At 38.0% G+C, this 22,336-nt stretch overlaps 1 protein-coding gene across 3 annotated transcripts in view; it reads right to left on the bottom strand.

Moving 5' to 3' along the window:
- Positions 1–4,271: 4,271 nt before the first annotated feature.
- The window catches only part of chst10 (carbohydrate sulfotransferase 10), a 58,370-nt gene continuing 40,305 nt past the window's right edge, over positions 4,272–22,336 (bottom strand). For all 3 annotated transcript variants that reach the window (XM_042334448.1, XM_007885350.2, XM_042334449.1), the window contains 3 exons: positions 15,209–15,443; positions 6,057–6,162; positions 4,272–5,826 (listed from right to left, as the gene is read on the bottom strand). In XM_042334448.1, coding sequence (XP_042190382.1) covers positions 5,289–5,826; positions 6,057–6,162; positions 15,209–15,443 — 879 coding nt within the window. In that variant the 3' untranslated portion in view covers positions 4,272–5,288. The remainder of the gene's footprint in view (positions 5,827–6,056; positions 6,163–15,208; positions 15,444–22,336) is intronic.

The raw sequence follows: 22,336 nt of genomic DNA, 5'->3' as shown, positions 1-22,336 counted from the left end.
TTAGAAGCCTCCTGATTCCTAAAGCTATTTGTGTATGCTGCTGGAAACAACGTCTTATCCATTTCAAAAGTAGAGTGATTCCCAAGGGTAAAAGCCTTTTGGTTAAAACACTTACTTGCTAATATTCAAGATCACATGATAGGTTGGGATGAAGCCTATCAAACCATTTGAAATTTACAGATACTCATCCATTTCAGCATCAAATTGTTTCTGAAGTGCTCTAGCTCTACCAACCTTCCTGATAACTCATTAAAACTGCTGATCATCCTCTGTAAAGAACTACAACATGCTGACCTCTGTCTTAAAATTGATCTTTGCAATACTGTGCGTTTTGTGGTAAGTGACATATATGACAGTACAATGGAAATTTATAGGACTTACGAGGCACTATAAAACAGCAATCTAATCAAAACCATAAGAGTTTCTGTTTATTATCTGAATCTCTGAGATATTATTGTCTTTAACTCACCGAGAGCTATTGAAAACCGTATAAATACATTCCCGCTAGTGACTTTTTTTATATTATTGTGCTTTCCCGTGCTATATTACCGTTTGCCCACAAAACACTCGGGTCACACCGCTTTACAATACATGCTATGAGGCTCTTTGAGTTATCCCTCTGACGTGAAAGGCACTATACTAAATGCAACTATTATTGGTATTATTTATTGTATTCATTCAAAAGGAATTCTCAAAATAGTGGACAACAAACACCATAAGCTTGGATTTATATAGCAATCATTTTGGATAATGTCTCAGAGAATTTCACATGAGATTGGACACTGAGCAAATGAGAAGGGGGAGAAAGAGGTGATCATTGGTGAGGTTGAAAACGTAGAGTTTTAAGAGGGATTTAAAGACAGATTGGGAATTAGACAGTGGTGTCAAGGGAGGATGTTCCAAAAGATAGAGGCATAGTATCGACCATCAGCAGCCGTCCTTTCGGCCACTACGCCCCAAAGTTCTGGAACTCCCTCCCCGAATCCCTCCATATTTCCCCCTCCCTCCCCACTTTCAAATCCCACCTAAAGACCTTCCTTTTTGATCGGGCTTACTGTCACCACTGTCCTCCCTCTCCCCCGGCTCGGGGTCAGACTCCAGGACACTACCTGTTGTGAAGGGCGCTATATAAATGCAAGTTGTTGTTGTAATAGCTGAAGGCTTGGCCACCAATTATAGTACAGATGGGGCAGGAGACTCACAGCAAGGATCACGTTTGGTAGACTAATGATGCAGGATGTGAAGGTATGTCGGATTACTTGACACAACCCTTTTTTTCCCCAAAACATTACAAAAATACTGCTTATTTGATTATCAGAGAGCAAATTATTCTGCTTTATACCTGCAATGCTTTTATTGCTCTGTCATTAATATCCCCACCATCGCAAATAATTAATAATGAAGATTTCTCAGAGCAAGACAAATCTTAGTGGGTTTCAAATATTTTATAAATGCTTATATGATATATAAACAGGATTGCTGTGAGCAACGGATGCTCAATGCTCTAGAGCCGCAACATTTGCTAAATTGCTTCGAATGATTTAGATACTTTAGTCTGAACAAATTCAAAAATCTTTCTTATCCATTCATCTTTTAGATGCTTCATATCATAACCTGATCCTCTTCTGTTACCCCACTGAGTCATACGACACAGCAGATCATTGCTACAATATTCAGACTCACACAAACCTAACACATACAAACACAGGAAACCAAATGCAAACCTAATCTTTAAATGAAACAATATTTTTACTATCAAAAGGCAAGGCAGTAGCTGCAGACCTCAGACTAAAGTCTTTGATTCTTTGCATTCACAATAGTTCATATTTGTGACAGAGCCATTCAGCCAATCATTTGTATGCTGATAGCTTCCTTTCCCACTGGAGATATTTACTTTTATAAGTAACTCCAGTATTTACTCATTTCAGCTTCAACAGCCATTTACAAAGTATTCTACGTTCTAACATCCAAAATATGATAATACTGATAGCATTTGTTACTGATCAATCACTGAGAAAATCCATCTCTATTTCATAATTTTGAAAATCTCTATTGCATTAGCACCTTAACATTCTCTGCTCCAGTGAAAACATAATTCCAACTCTTACTCTTGGTATCAAACTAGAAGAATGTGCAGTCAAAGGATATGAGTTCAATACCCATTTATTAGACAGAATTGCTTCCAGATCTTCAAATATGTAATTTACCAACACTAAAATTAAACCAAACACATGCTGAAAGTTAGCACGAGTGTGCACGGAGAAATCATCACCATTATTGTTATAAAAGTTACTCAACAAGGTGGTGCCCTGAGATGTTAAATCTAACTTTTTAAAAATAAAATTGCACTTGCCTAGGGATAAAATTAACAGAACAAAAGCAAAATTAGAATTATCTTTTTTCAATCAGGTAAGATTGTTGCAATAAATGCATACATGAACACACATCAAAGAAACAGCATTACAGGCCGATAGCCTTGTCTCTTCTGAAGAGATTATTGGTCTATAACTGCAATAAATGTTTTAGATCCTTAACTCCAGTGCATGTTTCACGTCGGGACATCCTCCCAAAGTGAAAGGCGCATTACAAATGTAATTTTGTATTGTATTGCATGTTAAGTGATATTCATGATCGTAAAACCTTCAACAATTTTGTCATGAGATATATAACATTCTATATTGGTGAAATTAGATTTCATAAATCTTACTCATGGATATATTCACCCTGTGGTTAATCCAGGGTTAAACAATGGGCACTCCCTGCAGAGTACTTTCTCGGTCTGTGCATTTCTCCAAAGTTTATCAGTGACATCATCTATTCTTTGCAAGGTTAATCTTAGGATCAAATGTTTCAAGCATGCTTGAACTGAAAAAAAACTCTTTTGCTAAAGACATTAGCCAGCAAATTAAGTGGGATCCAACACACACCACTCACAGCAGTCAAGGCTATTAAAAAAATTGCATAGTGTGAGCATACAAACCATGTCCTATTGTATATTCCCAGCTAAGATTCCCATAATTAAAGTTGCAGTATCCATTTTCTTTAGTTTTTATAACTTTATAACTTTCACTGCAGGTAAGTTTTAATATCTCATTGCGTATAGTTTTCCTTATAAATTCTATCAGTTTTCAGCTAATCCTATTTATGATTTGAAAAGTGATACACAAGGTTGGGTGATGGATCAGCTACAACAACCTCAACAACTTGCATTTATATAGCGCCCACATGTAGAGTAGCGTCCCAGAACGCTTATGAAGCGCTCTGGGACGCTACCCTGCAGCTATGAATCATTACTATGAAGTGGAGTCCTGTAGCTTAGTGTTTAGAGCACTTGCCTCATAAGCGAGAGGACTTGGGTTCGATTCCCGGCAGGGCAAAATGTTGGGCAAGTTTCCTTACTCCACATGCCTCTGTTTTCCTAGCATTAAGTAGGAATCTGACTGTTAGTCGATTGGCAGATCGTTTTTCCAGGGATAATACCTTCAAAAAAAATTATTTGGTCACTTATTATTTGGCCATGACTGTTTGTGGGACACTGATGTGCGCAATTGGCTGCCGTGTTTTGCCCACAAAATCTACAATCAGTTTGCTTCACAGTATATTCTTTGAAGCACATTGAGAAGTCTAGAAAACGTGATAAGACACTATATCAAATGCAAGGATTATTATTATTATTATATTGTAACAAATTCTTTATTTAACATTGTTAGGAATTCACAGCTTGATTTGGATACTCTTAAGCATAGTGATGGGTTTCCACATGTATCCAGACACCTGTTTGATCAAAAAAAATTAGTGTCAGCCTGGCTCAGTTAGCGGCACATTTGCATTTGACTTGGCAGGTTGTGGGTTCGAGCCCCATGTCAGGGTGACGTTCTATTGCAATGCTGCAGAAAACTGTGTTTGCGGAATATATTGTATTATATTAGTGCTTATACTCTGAAGAAACAACAGTTTTACGCCTGATGTTTTCCTCCCATATTTAATTTGCACATATTTGTGAAGTACAGATACTGGGGTGGAAGTTTCCTATTTAGTTTCTGGATTATAGGTTTGGTGCAGTCATATGTTCAAAAACAGGGTTTTTATAGATACAAATATATATATGTTTTTAAAGGAAAAAGGTGATGACATCAAGAAGGTTAAATGTTTTTATGTTAGATCTGTATAAGTAATTAGTTTGAAGCCTGTATAACTAATCAATATGAATAAATATTCCTTCTAACATATCAAAATACCATAAACTTGATGTACTTATGTTTAAATATGTGTTCTTTAAAGTAATTTACCAACACTAAAATTAAACCATTGGTGAAGTTAATCTTTACTCTTCTATGGGTCAGATCTTTCAAGAAGATTGGCTGGTAACTCAAGCAATTGCTATGGTTGATTTCTACCACCGGAAAGCTCGAATCCCAAGTTGTCCAAAATAGTCTTCTTCACTTGCTGCATCACTGAATCCATGCAAGGTGCTTCATTTCAAAAAAAGCTGGATCACATCTGCTGGCTGCCCATTAGGCAGGCCATTATCAATGCAATTAGGTGTGTGTTCTTTGCTTCTTCACAATACAAAAAACCTTGGTGTGTGTATGTGTGTCTTTCTCTCAACTGAATAACGGAGCACGGTTTGTAAGCCACACCAGGGAGAAAAAAAGAGGTTAAATCAATCTCACAGGCAGTGCTGCTAGTTTTGAACTTTTAATTAATAAAACTGACAAATGATGGTTTGAAATGGATACTGCAGTTTAAAATAAGCAAATTGTAATTTTCCTATTTCTGATATTAAATCGGGATTTTCCAAGCAACAATGCTTACACCTGCTTACACCTATTTCAAACAGACTTAACAAGTCACATATGAATTAGTTTGTATCTGTGATGGATACAATTCAAGAAGTCAAAAGGCCTATGGAGAAAGCTGTACAACAAACACAGTGTTCATTTGGCTTTCAGTTACTTATTTCTAGAAACATTTACATTAGATTTTGGTGACCTGTAATGTTGTTTCGATGTACCACATGCATCACACTACTGCTTATTTATGTATAAAAACAATTAATTTTGCACTGTAATGCTGCCTTGGGGATAAGGCTTATTATGCTTGCATTCATTTAATACTGCATGCATGGATTTAATTGCTGAGGCATTTCAGGCTTCATTTCACTTTTGTCTGCCTTTACTGACCTCTGCTGGTGGTAACACTAAAATGTCCAGTGTCTGTAACGAGAAAAAAACACAAAAAATGTAAACATAGCACTACACCTCTTTTAGGCACAGTACTTGGGTAAGTCAGTTTAGTAAAAAATCAGGTTCACCATAACCAAACAGATTGAAATCTCCTTGGAAGTGAGCGTAGAGGCGCCTTACATCCCGCTTGCTGATTCCAGAGAAATATTGCTCCACCTTGGTTCTGTTATAAGCTGTAATACCAGGTGGGATTGAGGGATAAGATACCAAATCACTTATTCCTGCTTTCTTTAGAATGTATGGAGCATCCTGTTCCAGTGTTTCATGGTGTCCTATGACACTATACTTGATATCACAAGGTGCACAGAGCTCTACGTATGTTACCCAGTGGATAATGGGTTCTCCTATTTTAATATCCAGCCACCTGTGGTTAGGATCACCTAAATAGCGGACAAAGTCATCAAACTGGAGTCCTTTAGTTTCTGTGCGATTCTTTCGGTATTTCTGTATAATTGCAGGAGCAATGATATGTCTGTACCATGGCTCAAATCGAGGATTCTTTAGAAATTTGTCTTTGAATGCAGAAATAAGTCTTTCAAAGGGATCCCTTACAATGAAGAAGTTGAAGTATGTTTTTAATCTGAAAATAGCAAAAACAAAGGGCAACATTTTATTGACCTGGTATATTACATTCCAAAGTACTTCCTACAAATCCTTGAATAAAAATTACAGTCATGACCCAGTAAGCAAAATATTAACAATCATGTTCAATAGGTTAAGTTAAAATGGATTTTAAACGGATCATGTAATTAGGAAATGCTTCGTCACAAAAAATGAGGTAGAAAATAATTGAAATAGGTTTACTCCAACCTTTTTGTTATTTCTGATTCGCTAAATGATGATAAGCGTGGCAGACCATTCTTCTCATGATTATGAATCAAAGCCTCAGGAATGTCTTCAATAGATTTGAATGCTCCTGTGTAAAGACATAAAAATATACTAATTTAACAATTACCTTTCCTCTTCCAAATTCCAAAGTCTAGCATTTCACATGCTTCTCCAGCTGGGAAAGGAGGATGTTCTTAGTGACATCATCTATATCACTCCATAACAGCAACTGTTCTTTATTCATGGTGCACAACTGTACTGCAGCAGGGAAGGATTTACTGGCCCAATTCAAAACCATCAAAACAAAGCTAAGTGACAGTAAAGGCTTAAAGGCAGTCAAATTGAGGATTCAAAGCTCCGGTCTGCAGGATAGGAGTTCAGCGTTCTTACCTTTAGAGCTAGAATGTATAGCATTATCATAAGCTAGCTGCTAACTTTTATCCATTTTGCATTTGAAAGAGTAATAATATCTAAAAAAAATCTTCATATACTTGAAGCTGTGTGCATGTTTACTTTTGAGTGTAGATTTAAAATAAATTGGAGCACTGACATTTTCACAAAGCTTTCTACCTGCTGTGGTGCTGATGTAGATGCCAGACTGGCTCAGATGGCAGTACTCTCGCCTCTGAGTCAGAAGGTTGTGGGTTCAACCCCCACGTCAGGCCTTTGAGCTCAGTTTTAGGCTGACATTCCAATGAAGTGATGGGGAAGCGCAGCATAATCTGAGGTGTCGTCCTTTGGATGAGATATTAAACAGAGGTCCAGGATGCCTGTTCAGGTGGACATTAAACATCACGTTACTATGGAAAAAAAGAAGCGAGTTTCTCCCAGTGTCTTGGCCAACAATCAGCAAATAAAATTGTTTAATCATTTCATGGCTGTTTGTGGAACATTGGGATGGGGAAAGGGCAGGAAAATAGGCTGCAAGGATTGCTCTTGAGTCAGCACGATAGGCTGAATGGCATTCTTCTGTGCTGTAAATTTCTATGATTCTATTGCTTCAGTGTTCACCTAAAAAGAACAGTTACTATACTTTAAGAACATTGTGAAGTGCTTTGAGATGTTTCAATTTGGTAGGACACTATAATAATCCTTGCATTTGATATAGGGCTTTTACATTTTCTAGATGTCGCAAAGCACTTTATGGCATATACTAGAAAGTGAATTGACTTTATATTTGTGGGTGAAACACAAATATTATATTATAAGTGCAAGGATTATTACATTATGTACAGAACATTTATTTTGGGAGGCACATTATTGGAGATTGATGCAATTTTATTTTATTTTATCTAAAGGGGACTGGATCAACATTTGAAGAGGAAGAATATAAAAGTGTAGGGAAAAATAGGAAATTGGGTTTAGACAAGTTAGCTTTATTGGATGAGCTACCACCAGCTTCGGCTTGATGAACAAATGTGTGATTAATGCCACAAAGACAAGACATTTTTCACTAAATTGATTAAAATAAGATGCTGTTTTTCTCCAGATGTTCATTCACTGACATTTTTTATTTATAACGTCATAAAAAATTCTGCATGCAAAACTAGGCGTTTGAGGAGACTCGTTCGGTAAACTTAACCTTCAGTAGTTCTGACATTCAAACTTCATAACTCAACTAAAGGAGACAATGGAACCAAATCTGATCTCTTAAATCTTGCTTCTGGGAAATTCAGGATTGTGCTACCGAAGCAAAATACAATTATTCTGCAGTAATACAGAGTGGTACCCATTTCTTTGTGAATATAAAGCTATTTTATTCCCCACTATTTTCTGAAAATCATATTCCTTCAACCTGCCCATTTATAAATAATAATAAAAAAAATCCTTACATTTGATGTAGCACCTTATCACGTCATCGAGACGTCCCAAAGCACTTCACAGGATTTTTTGTAATGTGGATCAATTGTATTTTGCGGGCAAAAAATCAGAACTTTACACACACATACTGTGTTACACACCCAATATTGTTGGACACTAATCTCATTTAAAAGTCAGATAGTGAATTGGGCAGTTGTTAGGACTCGTGTGATCAACAATAAATAGTCAGCAATTGCTGAGAAAGATTAGTCAAAATATTATCCTAAAGAGGTACCATACCATATCCGTTATAAAAAGAAACAAGTCCTTGCTTTTGTGATCACATCTAACTACACAAGGAAAATTTTGAAAGAACCTTGGCCTTACTTCTCAGCTTTGGCATCTTATAATAATAGTTGCATCTGATATCGTGCCTTATCACGTAAGTGAAACATCTCTTTTCAAATAGTTTCTCTGCTACTCTCAAATTCTCATTATTTAGAAACAAACTGTAAGATACGAAGTCGTAATCTAGCTGACTGATTGTGAATAGCTGCTTCTTGTTTCAGCGCTGCTAATCATGAGAATGTACTGGCATGCTACCCTGGGTGAGGGGCACTATATAAATTGCAAATCGTTGTTGTTGTTATAAGCTTTGTCTCAAAGTGCTTCACAGGATGTTTTACTATCAAATGGATATTTGTAGGCAAATATGTCAGCGAATTTACATACAGGATTGTCTCACCAATAGCTATAAAATAAATGACCAATTTTACCTTCTGTATTCTACAAAGTCTGTGTCTTTTTAAGGTCCTCCTTGATTCACTGTGATGCACATCCATGCAAAGTGATGCACTTTATAAGAATGTATATTTGTTGCAAGAGTCCGGTCTTATAAGTATCAGGAATTACATTATTCCTCTGACGATATATTTCACACCTTAAATTGTGCAATTTTCCTACTACATTGTTGAAGATAGACAATTTTGAAAAAATATATGTTACACATTATCAATAAATTATTTCATCCTTTGGATGAGACACTGAAGTCCCATCTCCCCGTTCAGCTGCACGTTAAAGTTCCCGTGGCACTGTTCTTAAACAGAAAAGAACTTCTCCCAGGGTCCGAGCCAACAATCCCCAAATAAAATTGGTCACTCATGTCATGGTTGTTTGTGGGTCATTGCTGTGTCCAATTCTGCTGTGTTTGTCTACAAATACACGGTCACTCCATTTCACAATAAATCCTGTGAAGCTCTTTGAGACATCTTTCCGAAGCAATGAAGCGATATATCAAATGCGATGATGATTGTTAGCAGTAGCAGTAGTAATGCTGACACAAGAGCAGCTATGAGCAATCATTCAGATAGATGTTGTAGCTTTCTATTTGATACTTTGTCATGAGCACTGCAGCTGGAGCTAATGCTCAACCTGCATCTCAGGAACAGAAGAACCGTTGTGGCTGCAACTCAATATTCATTATCAATCCAAAACACCTTCATAGAATACCAGTGGTTGAGCAGTACATCTTGTACCACTCAGTGGAACATCTCCAACAGCATTGTTACTGGGAACGTCTCTGTCTTATAAGCAGAAGTTCAAATTCAAGTAACCTGCTGAATCAGAGGTATTGCATTGCACATTAGACTATAATGGATCTGCAACCTGCTCACTATCGTACTAGAATAACTTCCCATGTTTGTTCTTTGCTACCTGAACCAAGTTAGGGTTACATCTCTGCAGCACATTTATTTATTATAATTATCCCTCACTTACATCCTGTGCAGCTTTTAGGCTGAAAAAGTTTATTTTTATAGCACAACATGTTGAAATATCACCAAGTAGTATTACAATATTTATGGTCAAGTGTAGTGATTTATTGTTATTAAACACAGCAGCTATTTTGCATACAGGAAGATCCAGTATCCAGGAAAATCCTGGAGACAATATGGCCAATTTACCTGGAGGATTGTAGACCAGAGTAACAATCCTCCAGATAAACACTTTTTTTTTTTAAAAGTCATCGACCTGAAGAAGCAGACGGGACCTTGGTTTAGCGTCTCATCATAAGAACAGCACCTCCAGCTCTCTCTAATGGTTAAACACCCATCACCCAAAACTGTGACCTTTGGATGCAGAATTTACTAACTGAGAAAACTGTTTGTGCTAGGTGATACAAAATCAAATGATAATGAAACTCTTACTTTCACCAAACAAATTAACTGGTGTAAGAGGTATAGCAACAGTAGTTATCGTACTTTAATGGCAAAACCAGATAAAATCACACTCTTGTAACATTTTCCTTAAAATATAATATACTGTGACTGTCCAGCAGAGGGAGTTGACATGCTCGTAAAATATAGCACAGCCTAAGGTAACACAATTCAAATCATTTGATTTGGTTCCTTCAATCTGCAAACTATTTTTTACAAATCAATTTTGATATTTAGGTTTTGATTTTCAAAATATTTGCAAATAAAGCTACTAAATAAAAACCCAAGTTGGAAACTATGTGCTAAAAATACTACTATAACAATACAATTTCTGATTTGCCCCAATGCCTATTTAGAAACAGCAGATAAAGAAATGAATCTGTATACAAAATAAGTTGAACCAACTCAAAAAATTGTAAGCTGGAAAGTTGCAAGACTTGATATGGGGCTTGATCCAACAAACTCCTGACATGGTTCTGCCAACTGAAACAGGCTGACATTTATGAGAGTTATACTGGGGGGGCGGGGGGGAGAGAGACGGGCACATTATAATGGTTTGCCCTGTATCTTCTCAGTTCCACTGAAACTAGTGAACACGTTTTACGCATCAACATACAAGAGGATGAGGGCAAGAAAACCAACATAGAAATGTAGTGCTCCTCATTCTTCAAATGTTTCCTCCACATTTATTTTGTAAGCTTGCTACGTGCATGACTTGGGGAGGGGTGGGGAGGAATCACTATGATTAGTTACATGTTTTAACCTATTTCACCTATATGAATACTCCTCTTGCCCACAAACCGTACATTCAGTTATTTTTAAAAATAAAGAGCTGTCAGTCTAGCTCAGTCGGTAGCACTCTCTCTGGTTCAGAAGGTTGGGAACAACTTTAGTGAACTCATCACTGAAATGTGGTACTCCATCACTCCAGTGCAGTGATGGGGCAGTGCTGCATAATCAAGAGTGTCATGCTTCAGGTGATATATTAACATGCTGTCTGTCTGGTGGATGTGAAAGACCTTACGGCACTATTGACAAAGAAAAGGTAGTTTTCTCCCTGTGCCTGGTCAATAATCCTCCAGATAAAAATGGTTCTTCGCTTCATGGCTCATCAGGGGACACTATTGTGTGCATTTTGACTGTTGCTTTAGCCTACAACTACAACAGTCACTACACTTAAAAGAAACTTTGTGAAGCACTTGGCGATGTTGATGTTACAAGCACTATTCCAAATACAAAGATTACTCTATTATTCAAACATAGTAGAGAAAACCAGCAATTATTTCATTACTCATGTTTGTGTGCATTTTTTCTGCACAAGATGGGGGTAGTCTGATAAACAATGCTCATGTATGCAACATTCGTGAATTTATTAGTGCTCCAAAGTACTACTCACACCAGTAATTCCCCACATAATTAGGTAATGCAATATCTTGAGGATGGGGAGGATGGTGTAAAAGCAGAAAGATTTTGAGCAGAAGTGAGGTTTCCCACTGTAACAGTAAGCAACAATCGGGAGGGTTTGAGCGGAAATAATAGTAACCAAAAGAAAAAGGGATGAGAGCAAAGGTCAGAGTATAAAAAGTGATAAAGATAACATAAATACTCCGGGAAGCTAAAAGTTATAGGAAGTAATAACAAAAAGTGTGAGAAAAACACCATTAGGACATACGGGGCAAAGTCCAGACATCTACCCAAGTAAAAGTTCTGTTCACAAATGCAAGTAGCATAAGAAATAAAACACGTAAGCGAGAAGCACAAATTCAGCTTAAAGGTTATGATGTAGTAACTATTACAGAGACCAGGCTACCAGCTGGACATGACTGGGAGCTTAATATTTCAGGCTACAAGGTCTTTAGAAAGGACAGAGAAATTGGGAAAGGAGAAAGAGCAGCAAATATTGATAAAGGACACAATTACAACAGTAGAAAGGATTTCAGTAAAGGGTGATCAGGCAGAGAAAACACTATGGGTAGAATTAAGGAACAAAGAATGTAAGATTCTGGTAAGAGTTGTCCACAGACCAGGTGACTGATGTTGTGGGGTATGTATAAATACGGAGATCAGGATAGCATGTATCAAAAGCAATGTGATTATAATGTGAGATTTTAATTTTCACATGGTCTGAATAGCTCAAGTAGTAAAGGCAACAAATTTCTAGAATGTATTTGGGACAGATTTCTGAAACAATATGTTTTAGAACCAACAAGGGAACAGGCCACGTCCAGGCAGATTTTTGTTAGGTAAAGGTATCTGTCAAGGGATATAGAGCAAAGGCCGATAAATGGAGTTGAAGTACAGATCAGCCATGATTAAATAGAATGGCAGAGCAGGCCCAAGAGGCTGAATTTACTACTCCTGTTTTTATGTTCCGAATTGGCGAGGAGAAACCTCTCAGCAGAAGAATACATGAAACTGAGAAAAAAAACGAATTCATTGTAAGATTCTACCAATATACTTATTGATTTGTAATTATTTTCCAAAATCGATATTGGTTCCATGTGGATGAAAAAAGCAAGTTACTGCAAATCACAGAAATTGCAGAATGCAGCACAGCAAGGTCCTAGCTCAAAATACAGACATGTTTCATAAGTTTCATCTTTACTGTTTTTCTGAACTTAAAAGATGATGTGGACCATGTTTCCTCTTCGACTATTTTAGGTTGTTTTTATTCAGTGCAGAATTTAACATGGGAAGATGAAGATTTATGGGAATGATTATGTTTAATCATTAGCAAAGACACTGAATCAGCTATTCTGCACTGGATCAATGTAAATTCTTATAGCTTTCTTCAACCTGTTCTGGAGAGACGAACAAAATTTGCATCAAGAAAATTGGTGAAGATGCATCTTCTGCCTCATACTTATAAAAATAATCTTTATGAACTTATAGATTTACTTTAAGATGAAAAATGCTTAATAGCTATATAAAATCCAATAGTACATCGCAGTCAAGGTAATGAGATTTCACTACAGATACACTAGAGCATTAGAAAACAACAATGTAGAAATTAAGCCAGTTATGTAAATGTGTTTACTTGGATAGCACATCTGCCTAAGGGAGCTATTGTCTACTTCACAGTAAATTTACTGACTAGGCAATAAGAAAGTATTGTGCCATGGTCAGTAAATCTAATGACAAACTTGTATGAGTTGCTACCACTGCCACTGAGAGAATAGGAATACGGTTTGAGCATCAATAGGAAACAGGCTTCCAACCTCAAATCGGCTATGAGGTAAGGTAGAAGATGTGTTTTTTAGGAAGATGTCGTATATGAAGTCATGAGAATAATGATATGATCATAGCTAGTGCCTTTCAACTTGTATTCCACTTATTAACAATTTATATTTATATAGCACTCTTCACAAAGGGCAACATCTCAGAGCCCTCAAGGCAAATGCAGCAGCCATTTTGTCCGAAACAAAGACCCACACCAACAACCATTAAGTGAATGAACAACTTACTTGGAGGCCAGGACACCAGAAGAAACGCTTATCTCTATAATGGTTGGCAATGGTGTCGGCATTAATGCAGATTTGTTGACTGTTCCTCTTGGATGAGAATGGTACAGGTGCAAAAAATCCCCCAAAAAGTGAATGATGACAACACTCTTAAAAAAATTAAAATCAGATCTGTTCTTCTTAGGAGCTCATTTTACTCAGGCAACTTGGCCTACAGTGTACTGTTAGGAAGATTAAAGATCTGTTCTTTTTTCAACAGGATGATGAGCAATTGGGGAAAGAGTGAGAAGTACAGTCTTAACGATTAATCTCAGATATGGGCCTCCTATTAAATGGATGAAAAATGAGTCGAGCGAGTACAATGTGACCGGTATCCCAAAACAGATGAGGGAACATTTGATGTAGTTTGAAGGTAATCATTTGAAGGTAGTTCAATGGCGAAATAGTTGAGATGGAGAACGATTACAGTTACAGGCTACTCTTCTGACTTCCCTCCAATTGAGTCAGGTCATCTAAGAGCATAATTATCCAGCTAATATACAACTGGCAAAATATTACTGTGCCTAAGCAGGAGGGAACAAAGTATGATTATGGCATTTGATAAAAGTTATTTGCATCAATAATGTCTTCTGATCTCAATGGGAATTTAATAATATTGCTTGCATGTGATATAGCACCTATAACATCGAAATGCCACAAAGCATTTCACAGGCAATTGCTGGCAGGTGCATGTCTATGTAATTGTAGGCACCTAATTTGTACAAAGCAATGTCCCCAAATGACTATGAAGTGAATGATTCATTTATTTGGGGGATTATTGACCAAGACACTGGGAGAAACTCTTGCCTGCTTTTGAGTAGTATTATGGGATTCTTAACATACAGCTGAACAGGTACACAATACCTCAGTTTAAGGTCTCATCCAAAGTACAGCAAGTCTGAGAATTAAGTCCTGCAATGCTCAGAGTCGCTCACCTGCGTGAAGGGCGCTATATAAATGAAAGTTATTGTTGTCTATCCCCATCATTGCCTTGGAATACTGTAAACATGCCTGGCTCGGGAACTCGACATTTGATGCCAGTCTCAGTAGTCCAGTTGCTAAGCCAGACAGGTAAGTAGTGCTCTAGGGCACTGCTAATAACAGCATCTGGCTCATCGGCAGCGAATGAGAAAATCAATGACTGCTTTGAAATACCTCCTGGCTATGAGCAGGAATGTGGGAACAGGCCACTTAACCCCCTTCTCAGACACAATGAGTTGCGTATCTGTATAGATTACATACCCTCAAGCATAATACCCACACAAAATCAAATCACAGTAATACTGCTGGTTTGCACTGTGGAAGGAATGAAAACGATTAGGAAATTAGGGTGATATGACAGTGTTGTTTTGGAAATACCATTACTAGTTGAGTTCAAAACCTTCAGGGGAAAACAAAAACATGAAAGTTATAAATGTAAAAATATCTATGTCTAAATGATTTGTTGTAGGAGCAGTTAGGACAAAACTGTTCTTAGGACAAAAATTATAGCAATAAACTTCTACGTAGGTGAGTGACAAACTAAATTTTCAAAATGTTTGACTCGCAAACTTCCATTTTGCTCTATGATTGCTGATGGAACAAGCCCCACACACACTATATTCGACAAATTCATAATTACCATTTAAAACAATAAGAACTTTCTTCCATTGTGTATTACCAACTTTCGGCGTCTGACAGAATAAAATTTTGTGCTTATCACACACAAATATGCGGTCAAGGACAAACTTTGTAATACGAGAATGGGTCAGGTTCCGCAACGAGGCATTTCTGCACATATTCTTGAGTAGGTTGAGACGTTCAGTATGTATTGATTCCCAGTGATCTCCCACTTCATCCAGTATGCTTTGAGAAGCCTGAAGAGAAAAAAATCTAAATTTTAAACGTATTTCAAATAAAAGTAAACAATAAAACATCTTTTTAAGAATTTCACACCATTTACAAACAACAGCTTGCATATATATATAGCTTCCCTCACGGGGGTACAGTCTTGGAGCGCTTAAGGAGGGGACAGGGTGGAGGGATTGACACATTGCTTCAGAGATTTGAGTAATGGCTGAAAGCACAGCCACCAATGGTGGAGAGAAGGGGATGAAGGATGTATAGAAGGACGGAGTCAGCTGAGCGAAGGGGCAGGTAGTGGAGTGGGATGTAAACAGCCGGTCCGAGAGGTAGGGAAGTGATAACACATAAATTGATTTGAAAGTAAGTATGAGAATGTTGAAATTGATCTGTTCTGCAACAGAAAACCAGTGAAGAAGGATTGGGATGATCGGGGTTTGGAGTTTGGTACGGGTGAGAATATAGGCAGAATTTAGATCAGTTGGATTTTGTGAGTTGTGGAGCTGGGGAGACCAGCAAGCAGGCTGTGGGAAAAATCGTGGCAGCAGGTAATAAACTAATAAATGGCCTCCTTCTGTACTGTAAATTTCTATGATTCTATAAACTATTTTTTTGATTGGAATGACCATTCAAATCCAAAATTCAATACCATAAAAGCCAGTCGGATATGGGTTACCTACAAGCAATGACATAAATCAATAAAAGTATTATTAAAGCAATATAATTACATACAACTATCAAATTGTGCAAAAATCATGTTTACAACATCCTCTCCCTGTTTTTATGATTTTTAAAAAATGCGTATATGCTGGAATCAAGCTCTATACATCATTATTAAAATTTGATTTATTTATTGTAGCGATCCCCTTCGCTTTATAGGACTACAGGAATTTAACTCTAAGTCTGTTTACTTTTTCCTCAGTTTATACTTCCAGTTCCTTTCTCCTTTTTTGTTTGAGTAAGAAACAATAACCACTTAAAATTTTAACAAAACAGGAATGTAAAATAAAACAGCAAACAATCTAGACTTGCAGTAGAGGGCCCATTATGCCTTTATTTAAATTCAAAGCAACAGCTACAAACAGGACTGAATTACAGAATATCTATTCTTTCTCAGGAAACACTGATCAGCAGCTTGGAGGCAGCATCATTTCTATAGCTATTGCAGGAGGAAGCTATTCAATTTTGATACTAACAGTGGTGCTATCAAAATTCATTATTTGGCAAAACTGATGCTGCAAATGAAGCTGATGATCTGGGTTATATTTTAAACTTGCAGCCAAATTACACAATTAAATATTGTACTTGGGAACGAACAGAAAGTGCTTTTTAATCAGGTATCTTGAGTACACCACAATTCAACACAACTTGCTGTGCCCAGAATTTATGACCTGCGCTACTTAAGTGATGATTTAGTGTAGAAAAACAGCGAATGCTTTCAGGAAATGTGTTTATTCAAAATTCACACTCCACACACTTTTCACAGCAAAGTTAATTTTGCACAGGATTATAATTTCAAATAGAATTCCATAAATATTGTAATATTACAGCTCAATATTACAATATTGCAGTGAACAATAACCGCTTTCCAAATATTAATAGCTACTATCAAACCTCAGTTTAATAGAATCTATAAATTCTCCTTTAATAAAAATATCTACCTATCCGCTGCGTTCAACACAGTCGATCACCCCATCATTCTCCACTATCTCTCCTCCCTCATTCACCTTATTGGGACTGCACTCGCATGGTTCAGGTGCTACTGAACAAACCTCCAACAATACATATTGGCAAATGGCTTTTCCACCCGCCCCCCGGTCACCTGCGGGGTACTCCAAGGCTCCATCCTTGGCCCCCTTCTTTTTCTCATCTACAAAAACAACTTGCACGTATATAGCGTCCTCCACGCAGGGTATCGTCTCAGAGCGCTTAACAGTGACGGAGCCTGACTCCGAGACAGGGGGAGGTGGCCATAAGCACGGTCGAACAGGAAAGTTTTTGGGTAGGACTTGAAAAAGGGGAGAGAGGGTGCAAGGCAGAGGGATTGAGGGAGAGTGTTCCAGAGTTTGGGGGCGTAGTGACTGAAAGCGCAACCTCTGATGGTGGGGTGGAGGATGCAAGGGACGATCAGGAGGCCTGTGCCAGTCGAGCAGAGGTGCCGGGTGGTGGATTGGGGAATGAGGAGGTCGGAGAGGTAGGGAGCTGCCAGGAAATGAATGGATTTGAACATGAGAGTGAGGATCTTGAAGTCGATCCATTCGGTGATGGGGAGCCAGTGAAGTCTGGCCAGAACTAGTGAGATGTGGGTATGGAGTTTGGTCCGGGTAAGTATGCGGGCGGCAGAGTTCTGAATGGCTGGATTGTGTGAATGGTGGAGCTGGGGAGACCAGTAAGAAGTGCATAGAGTAATCCAAGCAGGAGGTTACAAACGCATGCATGAGGGTTTCGGCTGCAATTGGGGTAAGATACGATCGGAGGCGGGCAATGTGGCGGAGGTGGAAGAAGATGGTCCTGTACAAGGATCGGATGTGGGGGAGGAAGGACAGCTGGGGGTCGAACTGGACGCCTAGGTTGCGCACTGGTTCGGTGAGTCTGAGGAACAGCCCAGGGAGGTGGAGGAGTTCAGATCCGCAGGAATGAAGACGTTGAGCGGAGCCAAGGAGTATGGCTTCCGTCTTGAAGTTTACAATCATCCAGGCCTTGATGTCTGCCAGACAAGCTGATAGAACGTGCTCTCTCTTGGCGATGTCATCCGCAGACGTAGGATCAATTTCCACATGTTTATGGATGACACCCAAATATACTTCACCTCCTCCAGCTGCGACTTTCAGTTCACTGATGCCTTGTCAGCCTGTTTGACAGACATCAAGACCTGGATGAGTGCAAATTTCCTGCAGCCGAATGTTGGCAAGATGAAAGCCACACACTATCAAAACCCCTCATGATTTTGAACATCTTTGTTAAATCTCACTTTAACCTTCTCTGCTCTAAGGAGAACAATCCCAGCTTCTCTAGTCTCTCCACATAACTAAAGTTCCTCATCCCTGATACCATTTTGTTTGATTTACACCGGGGTTAACCGGTGTCCGGCAAAAGTGGATTCCACTGTATTTTTAATTGCAACCATTTGCAATTATGTTTCACAACAAAAGCACTTCTGTAATATTTTCCCCACAACATGGTCAATTCACTTTACAGTATATTCTGTGAAGCGCTTTGAGAAGTTTCAAAGACGTGATAAGGCGCTATATCAAATGCAAGAATTATTATAAATACAGCTCTAAAGCTGTGAATTGAGTATGTGAATATCCCCGTGGGGGGTGGGGGGGGGGTAGAGATAAACGGTGTCTCCTTGGAGCTCAGCTCAATCCTCTATAGCAGTCTCCGTGGTGTGGTTCCTGATTCATACAAGTCTGCAGTACTTCAGGACACTGCTGATGACAGACCATCCAGCCTGGCTCATATAATAATAATCCTTGCATTTGATATAGTGCCTTATCACGTCTTCAAGACGTCTCAAAGTGCTTCACAGAATATACTGTAAAGTGAATTGACTGTGTATTTTGTGGATGAAACGCAGCAGCCAACTGTGCATAGCAGTGTTCCACAAACAATCCTGGATTGAGTGACCAAATTATTATTATTAATATTATTATTTTGAAGAAATTTCAAAGAATTGAAGTGTTATAGGTTCAACTGGGATACGTAGATATTGCCTGGCTAGTAATAAAAATGATTCACTGTCCAAGTGAATTCCATAGAGTTTCTGTCCGTAAAATGTCTGGAAGCAGGAAACTCAATTACAATCACTTTCCAGTTAATTACTACAATTTTGAAGTTAGTTTTTTTTAAAAGCATTTAGAGGTATTTAAAGAGTCAAGAAGCAACTTAGGATATGCAACACAATCATTTCAACACAGGTAAATGTTTGTTCAACAAGGCAAGGATATTTTGTGCATCAGCATTTGTGGAGAGGTACTGTATTTAAACTGGCCGTAAAGCTCGGAAATAAATGTACTTGACTATTTATTACCGTATTTGAGAGAGCAAGATTTTGTCTAGGGCTTGTAGAACAAGTAAAGGATACTTGCATCCCATCAGTTAATAATAACAATCCTTGCCTTTGATATATTGCCTTATCACGTCTTCATGACATCTCAAAGCTCTTCACAGAATATACTATAAAATGTAGTGACTGTATATTCTATATATATGTATATGTATATATATATGTATATCCCGACGTGAAAAGCGCTATATCAAATGCAATGATTATTATTATTATTATTATTATTATTATTCTGTGGGACAAAACGTTAACAAGTATATAGCCTCGGGGGAATATCTAGACATGACTCCTTTAAACACCTTACAGTATAAACACAACCAGCTGAGCTAAAGAGCTCTCTCCAGAGCCGGCAAATATCTACATGACAATCTGAACACAGCTGAATAGCCAAGACACTTTCATTTCAGTGCTAACAGAGTTCATAGTGATAGGTTCCCTCTGTTGAGATAATGTTGGGAACAGCACAAAACTCTGGGACACAAAAACTAATTTCTATTGTCCCTGACTTTCTTGTAATCCTTATCATTGGTCAAGCATACAATTCGGAACAGCATTACTGCAGAGTTCCTCCCTGCTCACTGCTCATTCTGTTGGCCCTCTGTTACGCCAGACACAGCTCCTTGGCCCTTGTTGACATCACTGATGCAGAACCATTGGCCATCCACCTTCTCCTTCCACAAGCTAACCTTATTGTCCCCTCCTGAGACAGCTAAAATATTCCCAGTGATGGACCAGCTCGTGAACTTGTGCAATAATTTGTGCATCCATGCATTTCCGTCAGGATCATCACACGTCCAAACAAAAACTCTGCCATCCTGGGAGCAGTATAGTGCTTGTGGGAAGCCCAATCGATGGGGCCCAGGTAACATCTTTAACCTGTATCGGCAAGACTGGGACGAATCAATGGGAGCGAAGATTCTTGTAGATCAGATTAAGATGTCAGCACCGGGCAATGGAACACTTCAATTTGTGGTCAGTGTATCAGCATCAAGAAATGCCAGGTGCCATGAGTGCATGCTGTGAAAATGCCATTTTCTGCTGGTTTAAGCACTCCAGGTGACAACCCCAATGGTAAAATTTTGTTTACGGAACTGTACAAAATACTTCACTAATCAAATCCAAAAGGTGTGACGAATAAATTCAGCAGCAGAATACAGCATGTGAAAGAAAATCTGTGCAAATGAAGATTAGGCAAATGTTTATGAATTATTATTTAATTTTTTTGTATCAGGTGAAGTAAAAATATTAGTCCAAGTGGTTTCCCAATTAAGCATTTGCGGTTTCAATGATTACACTTTATTACAGCTACAGCAGAGGTCTTGCTGAATCTCAGTTTTATATCTCTTGCAAGCATGATTTTACATCAGAGTCAGTGCTAAGCATTACCCAAAGGAATTGCTGTAAATGTACTACTTTCTGGAAATGAATAAATTAACCGCAAACATGGATTCATTTTTAAGCTATTGACGATGCAATACAGAGTAAATGAGATTGTTTAGTTAAACTATCTGGTATCATTTAAAATAGTACAAACCTGGATCCCTGCCAAAAAGGGACCAACTGTTACAAGAGTTAACTATATAGGATGATTCACTCAGAACAAAGACCCAACACTGCTCCTTGTCAATAATGAGATTAGCTGAAAACACTCAAACTGCAATTGAAATATAAATGATGAATCAGGTGATTTGCTATTTGAATTTGCTACAGCTGATGAAACTCCAAACAGTGCATTAAAATACCAAAACGTTAATTGCTTTTTAGAAAAACACTGAAGTAGATAAAAACTGAAAATATTATATTATACTGCACCTATGTGTATGCACACACATGCCTCAAGTAATTAAACTCCATTTTGTTACAATGTTATTTATAGATCCAGAACCTCAAATTATTTATTGTTAAAAATATTTTTAATATGTTTATTTAAATTAAAAGCACCGTGCTTTTTGAAGTCAAAAATTAATTTACCAACATCAAAATTAAAAATTCACAAGTTGCTCAGGTTCCTAAAATGATTTGGCTACTTTTATATAAAAATATCCATAACTGGAATAACAGGTTTGCAAAATTAAAAACTAAATAAAATGGAATTGCCGTGAAATATTGAATTGATCAATCTCTTCAGATGCTTTTTAAATAATAAACAAACACTAGTCCGAAGTGAGAACATCACTGTTTGCATGGTTTTTGCACTATATAATAAAGGATGTTCCAAAAAGTGTACCATTTGAAAAATGTTGCACAGGTGAAGGAAGCATTATGAACAAATTGATCCCTCCATATGAGAATACATATACTTGCAATTCCTTTAATGCTGTAGATTAGTGAAATCTTATTTAGTTGACCAGTATACTGTTGTAGTACTATGTATTTAGCCTCTAACGGAAATTCTTGAACCTTTAAGTGAAATGTTATTAGTGATTATACTTTGTCACCTTGCTAGGAATGAACAATGTCTGTCTTATTCATATCTAATGTCTTTGATCTGCCTGGTACATTTAAGTGGATTGTATTAAATAAGCTTGTGAGATTTCCCTTTTCTTCCTTGGTTGGTACGTTAATGAAGTAATTTTAAAAATTAAAATACAGTGATGATTTAGGTCAGGGTGGTTCAACCTTTTGGCTGCCGCGGGCCACTTTTGCCCTCTCTCTCCTCTTTCACCTCCCACTCAATTCCCTCTCTCTCCTCTCTCCCCCGACTCCTCTCTCTCTGCCTACTCCCCTCTCTCTCCCCCGCTCCTCTCTCCCCCGCTCTTCTTTCCCCCATTCCTCTCTCCCCCCTTCTCCTCTCTCTCCCCCTCTTCTCTCACCCGCCCCCCATCCTCCTCTGTCTCC

Source organism: Callorhinchus milii, unplaced genomic scaffold (genome assembly GCF_018977255.1).
Source record: "Callorhinchus milii isolate IMCB2004 unplaced genomic scaffold, IMCB_Cmil_1.0 Scaffold4, whole genome shotgun sequence".
In the NCBI taxonomy this organism is placed as follows: domain Eukaryota; kingdom Metazoa; phylum Chordata; class Chondrichthyes; order Chimaeriformes; family Callorhinchidae; genus Callorhinchus; species Callorhinchus milii.
The sequence above is the reverse complement of the archived record's forward strand: the minus strand, read 5'-3'. Positions and strand labels throughout refer to the sequence as shown.